Genomic DNA, 25476 nt, shown 5'->3' on the forward strand with positions numbered 1-25476 from the left:
GAAAACTGGCTTATATCTTAAATGATTTCTAGTAACTATTTTCTAGTAAATTATATAATGCATGTTTGAACCTATTAAAAACCAAGATATGCTGAAGCACTATAGAAAAAACAAAACAGCCAATGAAATTGCAGCTGCAATTTTTAAAAGTAATTGAAAAAGGAAAAGAAGATGGACGATCCAAACTCTATTTTAGTTGGGTTTAGTTAATCACATGTGCACCGATGGGAAAGAATGAGTTAAGAAGGAAGCAAGCTTTTTGCTAGCATTTGTTTGTTTTACCAAGTGTAAATTTGCAAATGTGTTCAGATCTAGAATAGCAAGAAAATAATTTGAAATATTTTACACTTTGTCTGATGGAAAACATTCTTTACCACAAGGGGATTCAAACCAAAGTTTAACTGTATGACTCCTTGGATTTGCCGCAGATTTTCAGAAAATGTGAAGAGAATAGTTTAAGATAGCCTCAGAGGAGATTAAAGTTGATAATTTTCCAGTTCACCACAGGGGGGAAAAAAGATGGAAGAGTAAAAAGTATAATTTATAACCAATTGCAGTAACTTCTAATCAGGTAGTCCTTGACTTACAAAGTTCATTTAGTGACTGTTCAAAATTACAATGGCATTAAAAAAAGTGACTTATGACCATTTTTCACACTTACGGCCTTTGTATCAGTCCCATGATCATGTGATCAAAATTCAGATGCATGACAACTGGTTCATACTTATTACAGTTGCTGTGTCCCAAGGTCAAACGGCCATCTTTTGTATCCTTTTGACAAGCAAAGTCAACAGGAAAACCAGATTCACTTAATGAGTTAACTTATCAACTGCAGTGGTTCACTTAACAAATGTGGAAGAAAAGTCGTAACATGGGGCAGAATTCAACAAATGTGTCACTTAACAACAGAAACGTTGGGCTCAATTGTGGTTGTAAGTTGAGGACTACCTGTAAATTTTTCCTTTTTTCTTTTCAGTCATAATGGTCTGAGAAAGAATTTAAATATGGTAGACAAGTACATGGTTTAAAAATGAAAAAAATACATTATAAAAAAAACACATGAAGCAATACAATATTTATCAATTTCTCCTTCCCCTGGAAAGAGGGGACAGGAATTGCTTTCTCCCTTGTGGACAAATTCTGCAACTGCCTCTAACTGGGAATGTTTCATCCCTCAAAATGCAGTGATCATTAAGTTCTCTCAAAAGTTAAACATATTATAGCAGTTCATTCATTTCCCTCTGTTCGTTTAACAGGGAGAACGATTCAGCGGGTTTTCTAAAGCAACGTTTTGCTTTAGACCTGAACCAATGCACAGCATGCTGGAAGTGTTGAAATTAAACAATGCTAGTTTCAGAAACCTGAACACAAACTTGCCTTTAGTGTACACGCTAATTGATGAAGTTTTCTTCAAACAGAATAAAAACTATTTCTCTGAATTAGGTTGTGCCAGTTTTAATTCTTGCTGGTAGCTGCATGAAGTGTGCAGTGTGCTCTACCTTTTGTAAAATCTGTTTTACTAAGAGAAGGAGTTTCCTGTTGGTTTGTAACATGGACTATCCCACATGTGGTTTCTTTCAGTCTGAAAGACAATAAACAGGGACTCTGGAAGCATAATAAGAAGCTGAACTATAACTCTTATTCATCTGACTGGTCCTTACACTTACTCTTAAGTTATGTTCTCACCATTTTTATCATTGTGGTTGCTGTCTTGAATAGTGTGAAACAGGGAATGATATATTATTTGTGCATCAAGCTTGATTTTTTTTTCATTAATGTAACCTCAGTCATTTCTGATAAATGGGGTGGCCTATTTAACTTAAATGTCATTTTGTTTTCAGGCGATTCCTTTACCCAATTCAGATTTACTGAAGAAAAAGAATGGGTTTCAGAAAACCTTTGCCCAAAGCAGGTAATGGAGAACAAGTCTTTCTTTTAAAAATTGCTGTGTATCTTTTTAAAATTTCATTATTTCCATGGCAGTTAATAAATATTTGCAGTATGTACTATTATAACTCTTGTTTAATTGCAATATAATATCTCTGGTAATATTCCCTTATTAAGTACCTCATGATGAAATTGACAGTTTTGGCACCCCCAAAAAATATATTAATATTTTACCACTCTATAGGAAATCTATTCAGTCCTGGTATTTTACTGTTGGGCATTTTAATATTGTTTAAACTCTTCATCAGATAGTGGAGCAAGTAATAGTTGTTTTGTGTCTCATCTGAGTGAAATAGGCTTATATGTATGGAGATTCTCAATCATCCAGGTTATGCCCCAAAAATGCTTTTCAAAAGATAATTGGACTTTCTTGGGGGGGGGGGTTCCTTGAAAATGTTTTGCTTCTCCTCCAAGAAACTTCTCCGGTTCTGACTGAAGGGGAATGGTCATTGGCATTCTGAAGGCATTAGTTCAGCCATTAGTTCTCTGAGAGTCATTGAGGCCACTTGGGGGTTTTATCTGTACCCCCTGTGTCACCTGAATCAGAGTGCAAATGGGTGTGGAATCTTCATAAGACTACTGAAAGGACTGTGTTTTAAATAGGGCTGTTCACTTTTAACATAGATGTCTTCTTTGACCCCTCTCTCAGCCCAGTGGTTCTCTCTGACCAAAATGTGAACTTTGCTGTCTTCAAAAGAGTGACCGTTATCTTTCAGATATAGTAGGTTTTTGAACTGAAATTCTTGTGTCTGTAACCTTTGAAAGAGTGAAATAGTGCATCATCACAGGGCAATAATTTCTGAATCAAGCTACGTCAAAACGGACTACCTTGTAGAATGAATCTGAGACCTACAACTCCCAAGGAAATGAAGTTGGGGACAGTTGCGACTGCTTAAAGGCTGCAGGATGCTGCTGTAGTCATGTGATCTGCATTTTCAACATTCTGTGATAGTTTCCCAGCCGCTTTCACACTCCCTCACTCTGTTTCCTTCCCAGCAGCAGCCACTTACCTCTCTGCTGGAAAGGGAAAACGGAAGAAGGAAAGACAGAAGATTTGAAGATTTCTAATGCTTCCTTACCAGCTTCCCACAAGAAAATTCAATGGGAAGGTGGTTAGAAGTCATTCCTGCTCCCTCTGTTTTTTTTTTTTTGCTCACCTGTGGTCATTCTGTTTCTCTATTTAGATAAGGATTTTTTTTCCTGAAATGATGACCCAAGGGAGCATGGGTTGTTTAATACCTGTAAAACTGATAAAATTGTTAAAATAATATTGTTTCAGCAATCATCTTAAAACAATAGGCAATTGTTACTGTTCTCAGTCTTCATGTAACACTCACACACACACACACATACACACAAAACCCAGGCAAATAAGAATTATATTACTTCCTTACTTTGTAAGGATTATTAAAGTAATGTATGCAAAGTGCTTTGAACACTTAAAGTGCTCTTTATAAATGCTAAGTAAGTGTTATTAAATCTAAGGAGAGTAAAATAACCCAGCTATTGCATAAAAACTATTAAAATCAGTCCTCCCACATCCATGTTAAATCTTAGTACCAGCCCAAACAAATCAATAAAGTATGTATCTTTAAAAAAATGGACATGGGCTATAGTTGAATCTGCACCTGAGTGAAACAGTACAAGTTGTACACGTGAGTCTGTATCAGCCACACATACAGTGTGGTTTTAGTAAGCAGAAAGTTGTCTACTATAAAATTCTGTCATAGTTTGATACAGCGAGAAGAAAAGCTACTGAAAGTCCATTGTAGGGTTCAAAGGCATGGCTATTAGCTGTTAAGTTTTGATAGAAGAGGACTTTTACATGAAGTAGTAAAAAAAAAAGATACTAAACATTTTGGCACAGTAGTAGATGTTGCCACATCCTGCTGAAATGTATTGATAGTTACCTTGGAAGATGGATAACAGCTACTTATGCCAGGATCCAAACCTGATCAGATCATTGGGCTACATTGCCTACCTTATTGTGATTAGTATTCTGAAATGTTTTGTTTTTTTCTGAGACCTATATATAAAAGACATGCTTAAAGCAAGGTTCCACCATTGTTCCACCTTTAAGCTGGCTTTTTAAGGCAAGATCAATTTGGTGATAATTTAGGCACCCAAGAAAAAAGGATTACCTTCCTAATTTATGATCTGGGTTCTAAAATTCTGTTGAAAAGGGTGAACGCAGTGGTGGGATTCAAATTTTTTTTACTATCGGTTCTGTGGGTGTGGCTTGGTGGTTGTGGCAGGGGAAGGATACTGTAAAATCTCCAGTCAGAGGTGGTATTTGCTGGTTCTCAGAACTACTCAAAATTTCTGCTACCAGTTCTCCAGAACTGGTCAGAACCTGCTGAATACCACTTCTGGGTGAACAGCAAGTGATTTATCAAACACAATTCAGAGGAAGGTACTGACAGGGACTTTGAAAGAGAGTCAAATTTGTAAGATAAATAACTTCTTGCAACTTGAGGACTAATTTACTAAAAAGAGGTGAGGAGACAGAAGATTTATCTACTGATTTTATCCTAGCCTTATTGTTCAAGTTAGGGAATTGCTAATGTAAGATTATAGTTTTTCTTTGAGAGTCTGTAATGAAGTGAAATCATAATGTCAGCAACTGCTCAGGAAAGCATTCTATGATTTCTATCCCCTTGTTTTGTATTAATGTCTGTGCCAAAATCAGAGAAGATCCTAGGCTGCTGCTTAGAATTGGATCTCATGTTTGGCTTTCCTTTCTCATTTGTCATGCTCATTACAGAAGACATCCATGAAATGACATCATACTGTGATCTTGTTTCCATTAAGAATATAACATCCAATGGCACAAAGGAGGATATCTTATGGAATGGTGATGTTTTTTTGAGGAATCTTTTGAAGAATTTCTTGTGTTTAGTTCCATGAAATTTTTTTCTTGTCTTGTTTATTATTTATTTGGTCACCACAATATAAAAAATACAGTATATTGAGATTCTGGAAAAGTACAGAAAAGAGCAACAGTGATGATTAGGGGGCTGAAGACTAAGACATATGAAGAACAGTTGCAGGAATTGGGTATGTTTAGTATAGTGAAAAGAAGGCTAGGGGAGGTAGCAGTGTTTCAGTATTTCAGGGGTTGCCACAAAGAAGAAGGGGGTCAACCTATTTTAAAAAGCACCAGAAGGCAAGACAAGAAGCAATGGATGAATCTAATCAAGGAGAGACGCAACCTAGGACTAAGGAGAAATGTCCTAACAGTGAGAACCATCAACCAGTGGAATGAGTTGCCCTGAGAAGTTGTGAGTGCTCCATCACTGGAGGCTTTCCACAAGAGACTGGACAGCCACCTGTCTGAAATGATATAGGGTCTTCTGGTCAAAGAAGAGGTTGGACTAGAAAACCACTGAGGTCCCTTCCAACTCTATTATTCTATGTTCTATTGTCTCAGAAAAGTAACATGAACTTCAAAGGAGTCATATGATTACTATTTTAGGCTCTACATAAGTAGATATCAGTACAGTATCATTAATTCATATTTTTGCAGATTATTTGAGTGAAAATAATTTGGTCATTTCAAACACCGATAAAGTGTTAGAATGTTTATTTACAAGTATCTTCAGGCTTAAAATAATAGCAAATTTCAAAACATCAGCAGTGAACAAATTTTAAAAGACAAAGATCTACAAGTTTTCTGAATTGGTTCAGGTTCTGTTTAGTTATTTATTCATTTAATCAGCAATATATTTATATCATTTTTGCGCTATGAAGTATCAGGCAAAATACAAACAAGACATTCATGGCATCTTAAAAACAGATTGCAGAACTCTAAACCATTGAAATAACAACAAGTACGATAAGAGTAATTTTTAAAAAGTTTTTGTAAAAAGTATCGTCCTCTATTTAAAAAAATAATAAGTGGAAGCTTATTGCACTGATTTTTTTTATCCTCTGGATAAAAATGGAATAATAGTTCTGGTGCCTCTGCCTATCTTGTGCAGTGGCTTGTTGCCACAATCTTTCAGAAAATGCCCAACATCCCAGAACCCATACTGAGGTAAAGGAAATCAAACAATGTTGTCAGAATTATGAAGTTCAAGGTAATAGATGGTTGCTTGTTAGTGCTTCAGTTTTTATATGAAATCAGGTGTGCATGAGTCACTCAATCCAATGTAATGGAAATCGGTTACAGCTTTGCTTGCAGTGAAAGAATAAAGGTATTGCATGCTGTTAGTCTTCCCCAACCTAGGAGAAAAGACTTTGTTGCACTAACAGGGTGATCAAAATGAATGCAGTTTTCATTTAGTGTGCATGCATTCTGTTTTCAGTTGTCAGGATTGTACGTTGACTGCCAGTCCTTGGTTCAAGCGCTGGAAGAGCTGCCTCTGCACCTCAAACTCAACGTGGCTGCTGAAGTGGTACAGGTAATACCCATCCTCCTCAAAAATACCTTGAGCCATATTGTAAGCTGAACAGCCTCATATTATTTTAATGTTATTACTTCAGCTCTACAAGGGAGGAATGCTATTAAATAGCAGAATTTCCTATCAGCACTTCTTCGGCTTCATTGCTCCTCAAAAACAAAATGTTTTATATTTTCCACCTGCCAAGTGCATTTAGGTCAAGGCTAGCATCCCCAAAGACTTGCTCGTTCTAGTTTTGTTACTCCAGATTTTGATACACACACCCCACACAAACACTCTTGTTAGCAACCTCACAGAGAACATTTCTTTCTTCTTCTCACTGATCTTTACAATAATCTTTGCTTTGATCTTGTCCATTATGCTGTGGATCTAATTCAGCAGTGCTACACAGACCTATATATAAAAAAAACAATTACTTTTGCCCAGAGTTTATAATTCCTGGTAGCATCATGAATATAAAATATCTTCTGACTGTGGGAAGGGGGGAAAAAAAAGCAAAATATTCAGGTAGACTGAAAAGGAGTTGTGTGAATTAGCTGTAGCTGTTGGGTAAACTTAACGGTATATCAAATGCTAGAAAAATCATTCCGGGTTAGATAAAAGGTGGCTACATAAGAACCCAAATCTGTTTTTTTTTTCTCCTGAGGGATTGCCTAAAGCGACTTAGATATTGATGTTGCTCACTTTTTTTCTTGTTCCAACTCAAAGTCACTTCTGTGACTGTAGCAGAGAAATTTGCATTTATTTTGCAAGTCAAATTCCTTCCTTTACATACAATGGCAAGGCTGGATGTCATTGCCTTTCCTGCTGTTAATTGTTTAAAAAGCAGTGGCTGGTTTTTGTTTTTAATCTACTGGTTTTAATCTACTGTTAGGGCACATTCTGTGCTGTAATGAAGTAACAGATTCTCCTACTGTGCCTGATTAGAGCCACCAAGTCAATGAACTGCAGGCTGTAGGAAGCTACATTTTTTTCTCTTGTTTTTTTCTTGCTACTGAATGGACCAATTTGGTATCCTTGGTTATTGTAAGCTGATCACATCTTTCAATGGTAAAATAAAAGACTGCTGTTCAGTAGAATGAATGCTTGCCATTCTGTTGGCATTATTTTTCTAGCTTCCTGAGGAATCAAATGAAATTGCAAACTAAGTGAGGAAAGGAAGCTGTCGTTACTATTTGGATGCTCGAAGGAAAAGAGCATTGGAATGGTTTTCATTTGAAAAGGACTTGGCAGATGGTTCCACTGATTTTTTTTGTCTGACCTCAGGCTTGTTTCGGGAGAAAGCATAAGTATAAAAAGATTGCAGGCAAATCCTTGAAAAAGAAAGAAAGAAGATTATGCAGGTTATTGGTACGGCACATGTATCTTGGTAAATAAAAGGCTGAAACTGGAGCTTATTAAAATATTAATCTTACTTTCTAGAGCAATATTCCTATACAGGTGATCCTCGACTTACAACCACAACTGAGTCCAACATTTCTGTTGTTAAGCAAGACATTCGTTAAGTGAGTTTTGCCCCATTTTCCAACTTTTCTTGCCTCCGTTAAGTGAATCACTGCCATTGATCGGTTAGTAATCCGGTTGTTAAGTGAGACTGGCTTCTCCATTGGCTTTGCTTGTCAGAAGGTTGCAAAAGGGGATCAAAGGACCTTGGGACACAGCAACGGTCATAAATATGAAGCAGTTGTCAAGCATCTGAATTTTGATCACATGATCATGGAAATGTAACAGTGAAAAACGGTCAAGTCTATTTTTTCAGTGCCATTGGAACTTTGGTCACTAAGCGAACTGTTGTAAGTTGAAGACTACCTGTACTTCTATACAATATGAGCTTATTATCCATAGTGTGAATATGTATAGATGAGTATTTATTTATTTTATTTATTTTATTTATTTGATTTGCCAATTGCTTACAAGATAATAAGTATAAATGTATACATAGTTGTGAATACATGAAATGGTTACATATAAGAAAAATAAAAGAATAAGGTTTAAATTTAAATTTACTGGGTGTTTTTTTCCTGGCAGAAGCTAAACATCGTTTAGACCTTTTTTCTTATTACTGTAGGATGCAACTCCAGTCACACTTCCCCAGATTAAGCTGCAAAGTCATGATGTGGCCAAGAAGAGTGGCGATCTATTACAACAGCAAAAGAGAGTTGGGTCGCACTGTTATCCCAAGGAAGATTCTGCTGTTCCCTTGAATTTGTCAAATAAAGATGAATCTGGAATTTCTTCAGAGGCTTTTCAGAGAAATCCTTCAAGTTTACATCAAGTAATAGATCATTTGGATGAAGACCTTGATCTGCTCCTGAAATTAGATGTCCCTATTAATCCTGAAAACAATATTGCTTTGGAAGTGGAGGCAGATGGCTTGCCATCTGGGGATGATTTGACAAAGACTTTTGAAGAAACTGGTAAGTATTAGGCATTTTTCCTCCTCCTCCTCCTCCTCCTCCTCCTCCTCCTCCTCCTCCTCCTCCTCCTCCTCCTCCTCCTCATTATTATTATTATTATTATTATTATTATTATTATTATTATTATTATTATTATTATTATTATTATTATTATTCTAACCCTAACCCTAACCAAGGACCTAGGAACTGTTAAGGTAGCATCAGAGGATATAAGCTGTTCCAAGTAGGGTGTTTTTTTGTAGAATCAGGTATTCAAGTCTGATAAATTCAGAATTTCCAAATAGCAAGGTAGCCCTTTAGGTATTGCTCCAAGATATGATGATGATGATGATGATGATGATGATGATGATGATATTTTCAATGCAATCAGTGAAATATTTTTCCTTCCACAAATATGTATGCCATTACACCTGGCTGGATTAAATACATTGTTATATCAGTCATGGTGTATCTTGTGTCTCATATGGATCATCTTTCTTAACCTATTTAAAAAAAATCATTCCTCTTCTTACCCATGCAGTGAATTGAAATTATATATAGAAGCCTAGAGGATGAACTTATATTATTTTTATAAATAACTCAAGGTGGCAAAGCGACTTAATACTCCTTCCTCTTATCTTCCACACAACAACAACCCTGTGAGGTGGGTTGGGCTGAGGGAAAGTAACTGGCCCAAAGTCACCTAGTCAGTTTTCATGTCTAAGGTTCTTCTTCCATGTCTAGATCAAACTTTAAATGCCAGAATGAAGCCACCTCCTTGGCTCTGTCATTGGCCAAAAATAAGTCATGATTGGTACATGTTTCTGGTAGTAACCAATATAACAACTGATGAGCTGGGCTCTCTGCCTCTCTACATTCACATAGTGTGTTGTTATCCTCTAAGAGCTTCCACTTGAGCATATTGGTTTTACACTTAGGTACTCCAACTCTCAATCTATTCAGGGTCCTCCAAGAGGTATAAGGGAGGTCAAGTGGGATTAGAACTCGCAGTCTCCTACTTTCTCTGCTGGTGCCTTAATCACTAGACCAAACTGGCTCTCTTCCTAATTGTAAAAGTAGATGGAGATCTTCCTTTACTGAAAATGGACCATAGCGATTTGGCAGAAACAAGTCTATTTCAGAACACATGCTAGACTTCAATAGTAGGTAGTACTTTAGAATGAAGCAATAAAACATTCATGTTAGGGCTCTGCAGGTGTCTACTAACTAGAAGCACATTAGTGTATCAGGTGGATCAGCTGCTTTTTTCTAGTGATGAGTGAGCACCAGGTGTTACAGTATATTCCTTGGCTGAGGTTATATTTCCCCTAGCATTTTTGTCACAAATCATTTTGCTACAGTCCATCACTGTCTCAGAAATTATCTCTAACCATCCTCTGTTGTGCCTGTTTACTGAATTCTCCTTCTAGAAAAGATTTTTTTAGTTCTTCTATCCAGATAAGAATTTGTTGTTTCCTTGTGTACTTATTAGTATTGTTAAATGCTGTCAAGTTGGACTTCAACTCTTAGCAACCACATAGCTAGACTTTCTCTAGGATGAACTGTTTGCAATCTGGCCTTTTAGATTTCACAATGGAATGTTCATTGCTGTTGTAATTGTTGTACTATTGTATAAATTACATAGATTACATTAATAAGAGGAGTGGAAAACTGAATATGTTTAAAACAGAAAGGTTTTAATGCCACCATGATTTAAGTTCCACTATGAGTTGGCTCCTGTGTGTGTTTAAGCTGAACAGTTAAATATACTTCTTCACTGGAACATATTTTTGAAGCCTTCCATGTTTTAAAATCACTACAGTGAAGATTATCAAATTACGTTATTGGAAAAAATTAGGATATATAGTGGGAATTGTGAGAATACAATGTACAAGTGAGAACAAATAGAAAATAGATAGTCAAGCTACGGTTAAAAAAAAAAAGAACGGGTCACACTTTATAGTTGAGAGAATAAAGCTCTTATGTGACTTACAAATTTTATACCTTTTATCTAGCCATATTCTGGCAAAACTATCCAGAATAAATTCTGAAACTATTTTAAAGTTTTATGTAAAAGAAGAAACACACAACAAAAATAAAACATATAATTTGTGGAAAATATTTACTATTTTTTTTTAAAGTGAGTTTAGGATGATATATATGTTAAACTTTTTTCCAATTTCACATTGTATTTTTAAGCTAAATATTCTGGTCAAGTCACACATTTTAAATTATTTCTAAATGTTTTACATTGGCATTTGGGCATGAAAAAACATACATACATACATACATGCATACATACATAACTCTAAAATCATTCTGAAATTATTGCAAGAGTCTGATCTGGTCTGAATTACTTTAAATCTGGATTGATACCCAGATCTAGAATAAGATTAAGAAAAAGAAAGTTTTCTTTTCATTCTCCCGTCACAGGTTATAGGAAAAGTACAAATGGAAACTTGTTTTTCAGTAGAATGGAATAAAAATTACAGGAAAACTAAAAATTTTAGACATATTGAAGCATGCCACATTTTATATAAATCAGGGAAGGGATTTGGCAACATTTCTCAATTATACATATATATTTGGAGAAGATCTATCTGCATGGTCCCTAGGAATCAAAAATTGATTTATGGTATATGTCAATCAAGTGGGTCATGATGCCGACTCTGGCTTACCTGGTGATCTTTAAAATTTCTTGATGATGAGACAGTATACTAATCCTCATGAAAGAAAAGTCTGGCAATTTCAGTTCATGGAATGTCTATGGAGATTATCAGTCATTCATGTCATGATTGTCCTAACAGTTCTTTCCAGTCAGAGCTTCTTCAGCTTTGACTGAATGGTGAGGAATTCCCCATCATCCAGTCAGAGCTGAAGAAGAACCTTCTTGGATGAGAAGTGAAACATCTTCAAAGAAAAATCAGAAAGTCCAAGTTGCCTCTTGAAAAAAGCACCTTTGGGACAGTTCATGGAATGTTTTTCTGATCCCTATTTTTTTAAAACTAAAAACATCATAGGCTAAGGTAAAACCTAACCTAACATTATAGATCAGGGCAAAACTTAAATTAAGTCCATTTAACAAATTACAGCAACCAAACAGATACTTTGAGGACAGTGTTGCCTTTCCTACTGAATAGGCTGTGTATGCAACACATTTTAGTGTCATTTTGTAAACCAGAGTTCCCAGATGTGCACTATTGGGTGAGTGCAACCAAGCATAATGCAAATAGTGTAGATTGGTAAAATATTTAATTTATGATCAAAATAATTTTATATTAATAAATGCACATGAAACTAAAGTAAGGTATACTACATCCATTCTTGCCTAACTATTTAGTGGGCCTGAGGCTAATGTGCTGTTTCTTAACCTTAGCAATGTTAGATGTGTGAACTTCAATCTCCAGAATTCCCCAGAGACTCCAGAGAAAAATGTTTAACATCGTTTATTATTTTTCCTGTAATTTTTAGCCTTTACCCAACCAGAATAAGCTCTACCCTAATCATTCCATGAGTTTGATAACTCTTACAGAGGAAGTTAAGTATAACCAAATATATTAATTGTAAACTATTCCATAATTTGTTTTCTAAAGCATGCATTAAATTGAAATCACTCTTATAGTCTGCCCTGGATGCTAGGATTATCCCACCAATTATGCTAAATTATGAGACAATTGGTTCTGATAAGCAAAATCAAATCCAGATAACTTGACACTAATTTGCTTCTGATGATTTTTACCTATTCTAAAATTTTAAATCATGGTACTGATTGACTGTAACAGTACTGTATTTTCAGTAAGAAAGACTGTATTTGGAACATAAGAAATAGATCTGCTTAATGCCACAGCTGAAATTATACTGTTCTGTTGCTGTATAGTCAAACGCAGACCAATTTTGAAATTCCGTCTCTGGAAACCTATGTACAGTTGAGCACACTGAATATTTATAAAAGTAATTATAGAATTAGTATCCACTTGATTATTTTCTTGCAAATTCATATATAAAAGAATCTTAACCTTTTCACTCAAAGAAAATGAATCGTCAAAAATATGATTTAATTTACGATCTGCCACAGGATATGTTTCAAGAAGTATCAGACTGCATTTATGAAACAACATGAATAATGAAGCAGCACTAGCAGTTGTTAGAAATTGAATTGTTATGGATTGTTGCATTATTTTGCAAAATAAGATTTAGGTCTGAAAATCATTGATTCACATTCAGAAGTATTCACTTCAGGAAATCTCAGGAAACAGTGCAGGTACCGGTAGTTCTTAAAGCATCAGTTTTACCTCTTTCCATACATCCTTAAGTCTTCTGGATACAAGTATAAAGTTCCTGGATTTAGTTGTGTTGCTATATCACTGGGTTTTCTCAGCATCGTACAGAGTTAGACAGGAATGATACAATCAAGCTTTTTAAAACTCTGATTGCAAAAACTGTTGCAATAACATCACAGCTTTGCGGATGTAATATTCCACCAAGCAAGTTTTGATAATCTGCAGACTATAAGTGTCTAAACTGAAGTTCAATATCATCTAATTATCAATAGCTGTGTCGGCGCTTTCACGAATAGCTACAGTATGATATCTTGCTAAGGCTAGTTCACACATAGTATTAGCTGTTGCTAATGTTGAAAAAAAGTCAGAGCTGTATGTTTGCTCTAGCTTTCTGAATATGCATACATATTTTTCTTGTGTTCGTGTTTTATTGTAAACTGTCCAAAGAGCCTCGACTCCCAGACATTTTAAATTTTTAAATAAATAAAATCTTCAAAGAATCATTTCTAGGATCAGCAGAACGAACATTCTCCAGCTTTGAATTTTTCATTTAAGATGAATTTGCTCAAGGAGAGAAGCAACTTAGAACCAAGAAGAAATTTCCTGACAATTAGAACAATTAATCGGTGGAACAACTTGCCTCTAGAAGTTGTAAGGTTTCCGGCCTAAGCAGGGAATTGGACTAGAAGACCTCCAAGGTCCCTTCCAACTCTTCTCTTCTATTCCTATTCCTATTCCTATTCTATTCTATTCTATTCTATTCTATTAATTTTATTCCATTCCATTCTATTATGTTTGGTCTTCGGGTTGTATTTTTGTATTTTCCTAATACAATAGCACTGTTTCATAGCTGACAATCACAATATTTATCATTTTTCTTTTCCCTTTATTTATAAAAGAGTTATTATTTAACTTATCTTTCTTTTCTTTTGTCAGATCACTTAGAACCAGGTAGAACTGAAGAAATTTGCTCCACATCTCAACCGCTGGAAGCTGCCTCCAAAAATATTACTGAAGAGGAACTTGAGGATTGGTTAGATACTATGATCTCCTAAAAGCTACACTTTGTTTATCATACAAGTATGTGGAAAATAATTTACTATGACAATTCTTAATTGTAAAAAATGTTTACAAATATTTAATCTGGTGACTGGCTGAACCTGAAGCTTAAAAATGCTATTTGTGTATTTTCCGTGTTCTGGATTTCATAAAGAAATTTAACAATATTAATTTGAAGTTGTAAATGTATAAAAGCCTATTTAGAGTCTGTGAAATAAAATAAATTACATTTGCAAGTACAATTATGTAATGTGTCTTGGTGTGACACCAGTAACACAATGAAATATGACATTGAGTTTGGTTTTGCAAATTCTTTATTGCAGTGCATATTGTTATTTGAAGAAAAAACGCATTAACATTGCAACTAATTAGTTTAATTCTGTTCAGTTGTAAGACAGGTTTTTAAACCAGCTGCATGTAGTAAGCAGTTTTGTAACAAGTACCATATTACTAAATTTCATGTCATACAGAAAGACCAGAAAGCAACACAGTCAAATAACAAAAATGTCAATCTAAAAGACTAACATTTAAAAAAAAAGTATTTTGCATAGCTAGATCTGGATCTTTAAGGCACTTAGATTTTAGAGACAATAAAATACTTGAACATTTTAAGCACTGAATACTTAAAATCTTTCGGTTTGTATTGTTACACTAAGAAATGGCACAGGGAAAACAAGGCTGATTGAAATATTTTCACCATATGAGTCCATGATTAAGTTATTATCACCTGACATTCAGAGTCTTCAGCTGCAAAATGATAATATAGCCCTTTCAACTATATTATTTTCTACAAAGGACTGATAAAAAAACAAATAATAATTCCTGGATTAAAGTACTGAACTGAAATGTTTAAACGTTATTTTGTGCTCTACCCCACTTAAAAACAAATAAAACTGAAATTCAAATAATTCAGAGCCTATTTTTGCAACATACAAAAAGCTAATCTAGATCAATTTAAAACTGGACTACTTTATTTACTTAGAGGTCAAACATAAGCAATATTTCTGTTATGCCATTATTTTTGTAAGAATTCTATTTGTGTTTACACTGAATATAGTAGATTCTTTTTTGGTATTTCTATCCAAGTTGATCTTCATATTGTTTACGGAAGCAGTCTCCAGCTGGGAAGAAATCCCAGCATCTTTCTTGGTACATTTTCCACACATATGACTCCTAAAAATGTAAAACAAATGTTTTTCAAAAGATTTATTTGACAAAAGAAATAATTTTCATACATAAGGCGTATTTTTCTCACAGATTAATGAATGGACATTTCCCTATTAGAAACTTCAAGTGGGAATATATTCCTGAAATTAGCAAGGCAGTTTTTCTGTTGATAAATCTATCTGATCTATTTATAGTTCAGTTACTAATCTTAGGGAATGTATTTTTTGTTATATAAGATATTACAACATTATTTTCATTTGCTAAACAAGCAATTAAATAGTGATAACTTCAGATAAAATGCATTTCACATTTAAATATAGGCTGGCAGCCAACTTTGCTTTAGTATGAGATTACAAAACTTTTTTTTTTAACAAAATAATAATCTTATAATAACAGATCATGAACAAATGTTATAATACACTAAATTAAATATTCAGAAGAAGGCATGAAGAACTGCAGTATTCAGCACATGAGTTTCAATGGAAGAACCATTTAAACATTTGGATGTCATATGTTTATAGATTAAAATGATCAATAATTTGCTTTTGGAGGAAAAAATAAATGCTAATTATTTAGTATATCTCTAAAAGAATGATTATATTTTATGAATGTTTTCTGAAATGTTTGTTTCTTTTCATTTACATAATCAATTAATGCTTTACCTGCCCAGTGTGCTCAGTTTCATCCTTATTAATCAGATACATCAAAAAGAATCTGGAGAAAGAATATGAAAATATATATGATTGTTTTTGGTGGTATCTTGTTCTTGCTTCCCTTTTGATCAAGTTAATGAGCGTTAATTGTTTATGTTGATTAGTGTCTAGGGAATTCTGGGAGTTGAAGTCCATGCATCTTAAAGCTGCCAAATTTGAGAGATGCTGGTCTAGACACTGACAGAACGTTCCTGTTCTGGATCCCCTCCATAGCCAAAGCTTGTTCTGAGCAGACATGAGGTAGAAGTACTATGTTTGGGTTGGTTGGTTGGTTTTTCTTTAGTGATCCTGAAACTGATCCTAGCTATAGTTTCAGGTTGGTTCCCCTATGATAATCTCTATTGTATATCCCTCACTCTACCCCATCTCCCACAGGGGAATTCTAAGAAATGTACAGTAGCTGCCATATGGGCTCGCTAAAGATCCATAACCTGACAGAGCCCTGAGTCTGGGAGTAAAGGAGTGCAACACACTGAATTGGGAGTAAGTCTCATAGAGTTCACTTCTGGATTCCTAGTATTGTGCTATGAACCTGGACAACCCTATTAACATTGCTAACAATCATTTCTCAAGAAACACACTTTAATAAAGTAGTACATGCATTTACTTACAAGTAGTTGGCCAGATTGTGCTCTTGTAAAGTATGCATTTCAAAACCATGTGGAATTGTATCAAAATAATCATTACCAATTCCACAAATAAAGCATTTGGTCTAGGAATCAAATAAAAATATTAGCAATATAAGAATTAATGTAGTCTTGACAATTTAGTGCAAAGTTTTTCTCTTTCATTTACTGAAAACAAACTATAATCATGATCTTACCTCCATGTCTTCTTTGACCTGTTCTTGCTGATCTCTCAGTTCTCCAAAGGCATCAATAATAAGACCTATTAGAAAAAGACACAAATACTTGCTAAAAATCTTAACTCTGGTACATCCTGTACTATTATTTAGGATACATTGATTTTCTTCCTACTCAGTTAATGTATTTCTTAGAAGAAATGCATGTGAAGAAGAAAGAAAAAATCACAAGTAAAATACTGATTTCATTAAAATGGAAATTTTGATATACTAAACTAGTTTTAATCACATGCAAATATTGATGCAGAAAATGGAGAACAGAGGAGTGTCCCAACAAGGAAAGCAAAAGAATTTTTTTTTTTTTGCTTCACTTAACCAGGGGTCCCCAAATTCTTCAGCTCATCAAGCTCTTCATGACATCTCAAATTGTTCACTGACTTCAAACATTACTTACATTAAAATAATTTACTATTACTTTAACTAATGCTACTATGAATAACAACAAAACAGAGTCCTGCCAATCCTTGAGGTTCTATATTGACCACTTTGGAGAATATGGCACTAAGCTTCATGACAGCTGGCACAATCTTGCAGACCTTGTATGGTCAAACCTGGCTGAAAAGATCGGGAAGTCAAATTTCCCAAAGAAGGCTATAATGAACCTTGTCTGAACTGTTGTCAAAAAACCCTCATGGATGTTATTTATGTAGCCACTGGAAATTCAATTCAATTTATGGAAGGATTATATCATTAGCTATTGTAAAAACGAACAAACCCCATCTTGTTTGACATTCATATACTAGAACCATAATTGAAGATAGATCTTTCTTACATTACTGTAGTAATGCCTTTACTCAAAATGAAGTGTAATCACTCATCAAATATTGTATAGAGCAGGGGTCCCCAAACTTGGCAATTTTAAGACTTATGGACTTCAACTCCCAGAATTCCTCAGCCAGCATAGCTGAGGCCTATGGTTTACAGTAAAATTATTAGTAGGAACTTGAGCAATTCTCCCCCCTTCAGAAGGGAGGATAGCTTAGAAAGCAAATTAAAAAATGACAGTTCTGTAGAGGTACATAAATCTATTTTTTGTCATGGCAATATTCGTAAGGAAAGCTATTAATTCCCTTTTCCTATGTTAGATTTTGAGTTTACCAGTTCAGCCTAAATGCAGAAAGATTAATGTCTGATAAAAGGAAGTACTTTACACAGTGTTAAAAGTCTGGAAATTGTTGCCAGGAGATGCTATGATAAGAAATGTGTATGAATTTTTTTAAAGGGCAATAAATATATATGGCTTGCAGTACAAGCATTAGCAAATCCCAGGAAACTTAACAATAACAAACCTTGAATGATGGCCAGTAGGATAACAATGACAAAGAAGAAAAACGTGATATCAAAAACAATTCGATATATTTCATAAGGGTCTCCTGCAGGGTCTTCAATTTCATCTCCAATACCTCCACCTGCTCGTACCCCAACATACATATGGAACAGGTAACACTAAAAGGCAGAATTTACTACAGTTTATGGAAAATAATCAAACCACTTTGAATTAAAAGACATTTTTAAAAGGCCATTACTTTTTAATCATATATTAGAAGTTGGGATAACATTTCACAACATTTAAAATATGTTACAGAAATGCTAAGATTAAAATTCAGTCAGGAGATTTCCAGTTTTCAGTTGTCAGAGCGGAATCCACGATTGTGCACGGTTTTGCCCCGAGCTCACTTGCTGGAGGGTCCCATTTGGGACCAGAACTACCCTGGAGGGGTGGTGAAAAAGGGGGGAATTGCCTGGAGGGCTGAGGGGAGCTGCAACTCCCCTCCCTGACAGAAAAAACCCCTCCCAAAGGCAAGCTGCAGCAGTAATCCTAAAATGGTCACCATGAAGACGAAGAACAGTCCGGGAAACTAAGACTGTGCTGGAACGGAGAAGCAACAAGCAGAGTGTGAACCAGGCAAAATACATGGATTTTGAGGTACCCTGGTATTAAAAAATAAAGGACCATTTTGGAGGAAGCAGCAACCAGAGAAAGTGAGAAGGAAATTGGATTTTATAAAATGGGCTTGAATTATTGTATTGGATTAACTTGGAGGAGAAAATTTAAAGGAAAAATTAGAAATTAGAAATTAAACTGGACAACTATTGGACTATTGGCACTTAAAGGGCATAACTAAATGCTGAAATTGAGTGTGTTGAAAAGAAAAGAAATAATAGCTAATGATTGAAATTAGCGAACTTAATAAAAGTACTATATTTATCAAAGAAAGTTAAAGTTAAGGAAGGAGTGGATTGTGGAAAAGACTCGAGACCACCACCTGATGGTAGAGAGAAAATTTCAGTGACTCTTTAAAAAGTGCTTGGTCTTTCTAAGAAATTGGATTTTGGGACTTAAAAGAAAGTAAAAGAAACTTCATTATAGTAAAATAAAAATCCTGGAAAGGGACATCAGAATATTACAAAGGGGAAGATATTTGAAAATATTGTCACAGAACCACCCAGTGACTGTGGGAATCAGTTTGGAAAGGGCCAATTAGAAGACCTGGAACAAAGACTTAAGGACAATGATTGTTGAAAATAAACTTAAAAGACACTGGCTGAAATAATATACTGGACTTTGGGATTGAATACATCTATTAAGGAAGAGGAATACATCTATTAAAGAAGTGGAAAGAAAAGGAAAAAAGGAGAAGATATAATGGAGGACTTATTTGTTGAAATAAGATTGGACTTGCAAGATATAAGGGAAATGATGAAAATTAAACTTGCAATGTGCAATTACGTATTACAGAAATTAGAAATGATGACTCAGCTTGTAGAAGAATAAAATAAACCAGAGGGCGGGGAGTTTAACGAAGAAGCCAGCTTTGAAGAACAAAGGGAGCAACAATTATCTATTGGGGGGGGGGAGGAATTAAAATTAAAAATTTGTGGTCTGATGTGACAACAAAAGGGAGAATGGTTTGGAAAATGAAAAAAAGGAGAGGGAAAAAGCAGAAAAGGGAAGTACAAAAGAATAATCAAAAGAGGGAGGGAGATAAATTTAATAATTGGAATGAGAAATGGAGGGGAATAAGAATGGGGAAGATGGGAATTAAGAGAAAGGACCAGAAAATAAAGAGAAACAGGAAGCAAACAAGGACGAAAAGAAATTGTTAAAAGAGCGAAAGATAATGGGTGAAAAAAAGGACAGGGAAGGATATTCCGCAAGGTAATATGTTGTGATATATAAGAATAAGTACTAAAAATAGATAAGTATGTAACTGATTTTTTTTTTAGTTTCCTTTTCTCTTTCTATTAAAGGATTATCGCTACATTAGACATGGAACTTAATGAAATAAATATGGAATTAGGAATTTATAATAGGAATATTATATATTAATTGATGATTAGCAATGTATAAGAAAAGGATAAAAAGGGGGGAAATGATGAAATGAGAACCATTATGGAAATATTAATATCAGTTGCTATAATTAATTGATTAGATTAATACTTTTGTAATTTATAGTTGACTTATAAGGTGATTGAGAAAATGTAATGTGGAATCAGACAATATATATGTGTGTGTGTGTATGTATGTGTGTGTGTGTGTGTGTGTTATATAGTAAATAGGGAGATTGGTATTAAGGTAGAATGAAGGTGGCTAACTCGAATTATTAACCAGATGGGACAATTTTGAATTAATAAAATAAGGATTGATAAAATTGCAAATGTGACAGAAAAAGGTAATATGGGAAATGAACATAGAAATGAAATGAGAATCTTAGATAACATTGTCAAATAAGATATGAGACTATCCTAAGAAAAATGAAACAAGTTATAACGTTAATTGGAATTGGATAAGTTTAATATTTAATACTAATAAGGATAATGTGATATGAAATTTAATAAACAAAATGAATAGTTAACTATGGTCATGTTTGTATTGAGATGTGAAACCTGGAACCATACAGCTTGCTGAATGAGAATTTTTTATTTAAAAAAATAACAGATTGGAGACGAAATTGAATAATGAAATTACTAGGTATGTTTAACTGATATGGTTGGCATTAGGAGAGAGTATTGAAATGTTGAAAATAAGCAACGAAGGATTATGACTTAATGTGAATATGTGTATTAAAAGATATGATTGGTATTATTAATTTGGTCTATACTAAAATGTATGACATATTGATGCCACACTGTTAATGTATTGTTGTGTATGTGCTGATTGAAATAAAAAAAACTTGATTAAAAAAAAGATTAAAATTCAGTCTCATTAGCTTACAACTGCAGCTTGCATATGAAAAATTCAAGTGGTTCTGCTAAAATTTTGAAATACTGCAACAGAGCACATTGTTTTGTCTATTTTCTATAGTAAATCCAACTTATTTTCTTGCTACCTTTTGCTGCGTGATGTTTTAATAGCCTGCTTTTAATTAAGAAATTATGTTGTATTTATATTTATTCTTAATTAATTTCATTCTTATTTTTTTCTGGAAAAATAAATAAAGGCAGTTTTGGTTTTCTTATATATTTCTGGTCTTGATGGTATTATCATTTACCAGCAGACACTGAGGGTACACTCCTGTGCATGCATGCTCAAACAAACTTTTGTGTGACAAGATATATGTATAATTCCCAATCTTCTACAGTCTCACTATACTCTGCTTTTCTTATCCTGTGGGTAACTTCCCACCCTATCCCACTTGTGTATATTCATAGCTGAAAAAATATTTTGTAACATAACTAAAATTTTATTGAAGAAATATTAAAATAAAACCTAAAAATTTAAATTGTTGGTAAACTATGTACCACTCAAAGCAGTCTGAGAGTTAAGGTGCTCTGATGTCAAGGTATATTATATTTAACTCTTAGACCCAGAGAGGAGAGGCCACTACAGATATGGATGAAAACACTCTTCAAACTGCTTTGACCAAGTCTAACCTAAGTACTTTAGATACATAGGTAAAAAAATAACACGCATACACACAAGGATCTGGAATGAACCTTGCCTGATTGCCACTGGGCTGTTCGAAGGAAAGAACCTACTCTAATGGTACATGGAATCAACCTGAGGAATGAGGGAAAGAGATGTTGCCTACGGAATGATCAGATTAAAAAAAAGGAGAAGTCCGCAACCAGGAAAGAAACTTAAAAAGGACCTGCCCTAATACATCAGACTGTTAAGAGAGGCTGTGGGAGATCTGCATTTTTAGACTTGCAAGATTCTGTTAATTATAGCCTTACAATAAAGTAGAAATAGCCCATCTGGTTGTGTTTACTGTTTGGTTTAGCTAGGAAAGCTGAAATATCCCAAAGGTTGTCCCCAGGAGTCACAGTGCATGCTAAGGGCCACAGCAAAAATCAATAAAAACAGGTTTTCAGAGAATGGGCTTCAGGAAAGCATTAAGTTTAGATAAATAAAAATGTTACTTGTATAATGTAGCCTTATATTTTAGCTGTCTTCAGTTAACAAATATATTAAACTGATTAATTGAAATGTTGTAGTATCAAGGGTTATAACTCCAGTTTATAGTTTTTATTGAGACCTGCCTGTTGTTCTTTTGCTAATGGCACTAATCTTCAATTCACATAGTTGTTATAGTACTTACAGTCATCATATCATCACATTTCATGTCTGGCTCATCCTCATCCTCACTCTTGTTATAAAATTTCCGGAAGAAATTAAATGCAACAACCGTGTAAAGATATACCACCACAGCCAAGAGTCCAACAGTTAACACGAGCTATAATATATGCAATACAAAATAAATGCTGAATAGGTATGTAGAGATGAAACAACAGTTAAAAAGTTAAATCTTGCCCACAGTATAAAAGACACTTATTTCCATTGTGCGGCTGGAGCATTTTGAACATTAGGTCATTCAAAATATATTAAGCCAATCAAGATTTGAGTTTACACTGGTGCAATGGCTGTTTAAACCAATCTGTGCACTTTTAAGCTTTTCAACTGCTTCTTAATTGTCTTTCAAAACATTCATATATAGTGGACAACTATTCCATTGTATTTCTCTATGCAACAACCATATTTAGGCTTTCATAAATATAGAATAGAATAGAATAGAATAGAATAGAATAGAATAGAATAGAATAGAATAGAATTCTTTATTGGCCAAGTGTGATTGGACACACAAGGAATTTGTCTTGGTGCATATGTTCTCAGTGTACATAAAAGATACATTCATCAAGAATCATAATAATAGGGTACAATAAGCAATCAAATCATACTAGGAAACAGTCAGTAAAATTGTTAGGATACAAACAACAAAGTTAAAGTCATACAGTCATAAGTCGGAGGAGATGGGTGAAAGGAAGGATGGAAGGATTAATAGTAATAGTAATGCAGACTTAGTAAATATTTGACAGTATTGAGGGAATTATCTGCCTGAAAGGGGCAAACCAGAGGCAACTAAACCATTCAAAAGATCACAAGCTGTCCATAAATTTCAGTATTTATGTGTCCCAGGAGTAAGGATAGATAACTTCCAGAAACCTAGCAATACATATGCAAAGGACATGTAAAACATTAGAAAATATTCTTCATGTAATAAGAGGGGGGGAATCCATTGAGCTGATTGTCGGTTAATTTCAGGTTACTTCTACTAAATCACAGCTAGCATTGAAGCATTCATTTGCAAAGCACTTGAAAAGCTTGATTTATAATGCCCAGAAGCATGAGCAAAACACCTGTCTGAATCATTCAAGCAACTGTGTCTAGCAATGGTTCTACAGCTGCTTCAGAAGTTGCTCCAAGCTGTTGCCCTATGATTATGCAACAACTCTTGAATGCTTTGTAGAAATAATCTAAATAAATGAGTTTTCAAGTATTTGATTTTGAAATGAATTTGTAATCCTTTAGCACACATAGCATATTTTAGTATTTATATTAAGCAGAACAGACAATTCTGTTGTTTTACAATGTTGGGGACTACTTATTACTATGCCAACCTAGAAACCTAGTTTATATAGCAAAGAAATATCTCCATAGCTCTCCAGTGGAAAAGAATGGCTCTTATGTAGAGCATTGGCTCACCAGATTTAATAAACTATCCACGTAGTGATGCATGGAACAATTGGCCTTCCTCTTCAACCTTCAAATGCTGTATGGTATAGAGAGAAGCTGTAGCCATGCTTGACTGAACACATTTATATGCTTTGTCAATTGGATTTGTAAGATTTTAAGAAGGGAAAGAAGGAACACACAGTTTTAGGGTACTATCCTGGCCTTTGCCTCAGTGGCCACATTATGAAGAGATGTTTTCTATTTTTTTCTATTTTTTTATTTTTATTAAACATATTTCATCATTTTATATCACTTTTACAGTCTTTTCAGTGCTCCAGTATCAATAATACTCATGTATACATGTCAATTACATTCCTTTTTCTTCCTTTAACTATATACATTTGATATTAAGTTTAATATACCTCTTAAATTACCTTTATATTTAATTTTTACTTCTATTTTCTAACCGTTTATACCGTGTGTCCCAGACCAAATAATATTCCGTTTCCCCCTCCTTCTTTTAATTCTAATGTTAGCCTGTCCATCTCAGCACAATCTAACACCGTTTTTTATCACTATTCCCTCATTGTTTTGATCAACTTATATGTACTGTCTTGGGTTAACTTGAGTAATGATTTCGCATGTAGGAATTTCCGCATATTGGATATTCCAGGAGTATAACTCTAGTTATTTACTGGAAAAACAGATAATTCAGCACTGAACTCTGCTACAGCTTTATTCAATTTCCAGGCTTTGCCTATTTTAACCTCAAAATGGAATGATAGGCTAATTCTGTTAAAGGATCAAAGCTTTACTGCACTTCTAACCAAAGCTGTCAAATAAAAGCATCTTGATGGGGCTTTCTTCTCTCTATAACAAAACTATAAAATTGGAGGAGGAGGAAATTTAGACAATTCAATTCCTTGCTCTGTGCAAAATCCAAATTAAACTATCCCCAGAAGATGTCTGAATACATACAATGAAGGACAGCCTATCATCTTTATGGGTAATTATTTCAATCTGAATTTGTCTTCCTGTAACTTGAAATTACTAATTCCACTTTCTGCACAATAGGTATTCTTTTCCAGAGCTTAAACATTCCTAACTCTCAGATTCTCTCCATAATATATCCTAATCATCTTTGTTACCCTGTTCCAGTTTCTTTGAATTCTCCTTTATGAACACAATTTTTAAGGGGAGGGAGGGTTTAAATGCAATTAGAATAAATGCTATTATTAAGACAGATAGCCCTCATTCTATACCAAGGGATTTGATTTCATATGAAACTTTATATTTATTAAATTTTATTTCTATTTTTAGTCCTTTTAATTATCCCACCAGCAATTTGTCACTCACATTTCTTCAGCTTTCTCTCTGCATCCTACATTCATAGAGTTGAATGGGGACATTTAGACCAGGGTTGCCAATCCAAAGGCCACAGATCAAGACCTATTAGGAACCGGGCCTCACAGTTGGAGGTGAGCCATGGGCAAGGGAGCAAAATTGAAACTATCCTCCCTCAGTCCATGGAAAATTGTCCTCCACAAAACAGGTCCCTGGTCCCAAAAATGCTGGGCATCACTGTTTAAACCATGGACTCCAATCCTTTCCTTAATGCAGGTAAGAATTAAAAGTGAAGCAATCCAAGCATGGCTCCACTGAACATTTCCAGTAAAAAGAAGCCCATTTTGCTA

General features: G+C 34.4%; 2 protein-coding genes and 1 long non-coding RNA gene across 3 annotated transcripts in view; 2 read left to right on the plus strand and 1 right to left on the minus strand.

Annotated features, from left to right (window-relative positions):
• AVEN (apoptosis and caspase activation inhibitor) overlaps positions 1-14993 on the plus strand; it is a 138447-nt gene extending 123454 nt beyond the window's left edge. Inside the window, exons 3-6 of the mRNA XM_087951742.1 lie at positions 1842-1912; positions 6255-6350; positions 8419-8767; positions 13963-14993. Of these exons, the coding sequence (XP_087807868.1) occupies positions 1842-1912; positions 6255-6350; positions 8419-8767; positions 13963-14081 (635 nt within the window). The 3' untranslated portion in view covers positions 14082-14993. The remainder of the gene's footprint in view (positions 1-1841; positions 1913-6254; positions 6351-8418; positions 8768-13962) is intronic.
• Positions 14994-15099: 106 nt separating this feature from the next.
• RYR3 (ryanodine receptor 3) overlaps positions 15100-25476 on the minus strand; it is a 312006-nt gene continuing 301629 nt past the window's right edge. Inside the window, exons 98-103 of the mRNA XM_087951743.1 lie at positions 22371-22505; positions 18117-18273; positions 16789-16853; positions 16577-16677; positions 15915-15966; positions 15100-15258 (exon numbers count right to left, since the gene is read on the minus strand). Coding sequence (XP_087807869.1) covers positions 15163-15258; positions 15915-15966; positions 16577-16677; positions 16789-16853; positions 18117-18273; positions 22371-22505 — 606 coding nt within the window. The 3' untranslated portion in view covers positions 15100-15162. The remainder of the gene's footprint in view (positions 15259-15914; positions 15967-16576; positions 16678-16788; positions 16854-18116; positions 18274-22370; positions 22506-25476) is intronic.
• Positions 18194-21289, plus strand: LOC148133403 (uncharacterized). The gene is made up of 2 exons (XR_015746751.1): positions 18194-20358; positions 20389-21289. It is a non-coding gene; the product is annotated as an uncharacterized LOC148133403 (long non-coding RNA).

The sequence above is a fragment of the Notechis scutatus genome, chromosome 1 (genome assembly GCF_049901735.1).
Source record: "Notechis scutatus isolate UNSWTSFEM ecotype Mainland chromosome 1, rNotScu1.2, whole genome shotgun sequence".
Classification (NCBI taxonomy): domain Eukaryota; kingdom Metazoa; phylum Chordata; class Lepidosauria; order Squamata; family Elapidae; genus Notechis; species Notechis scutatus.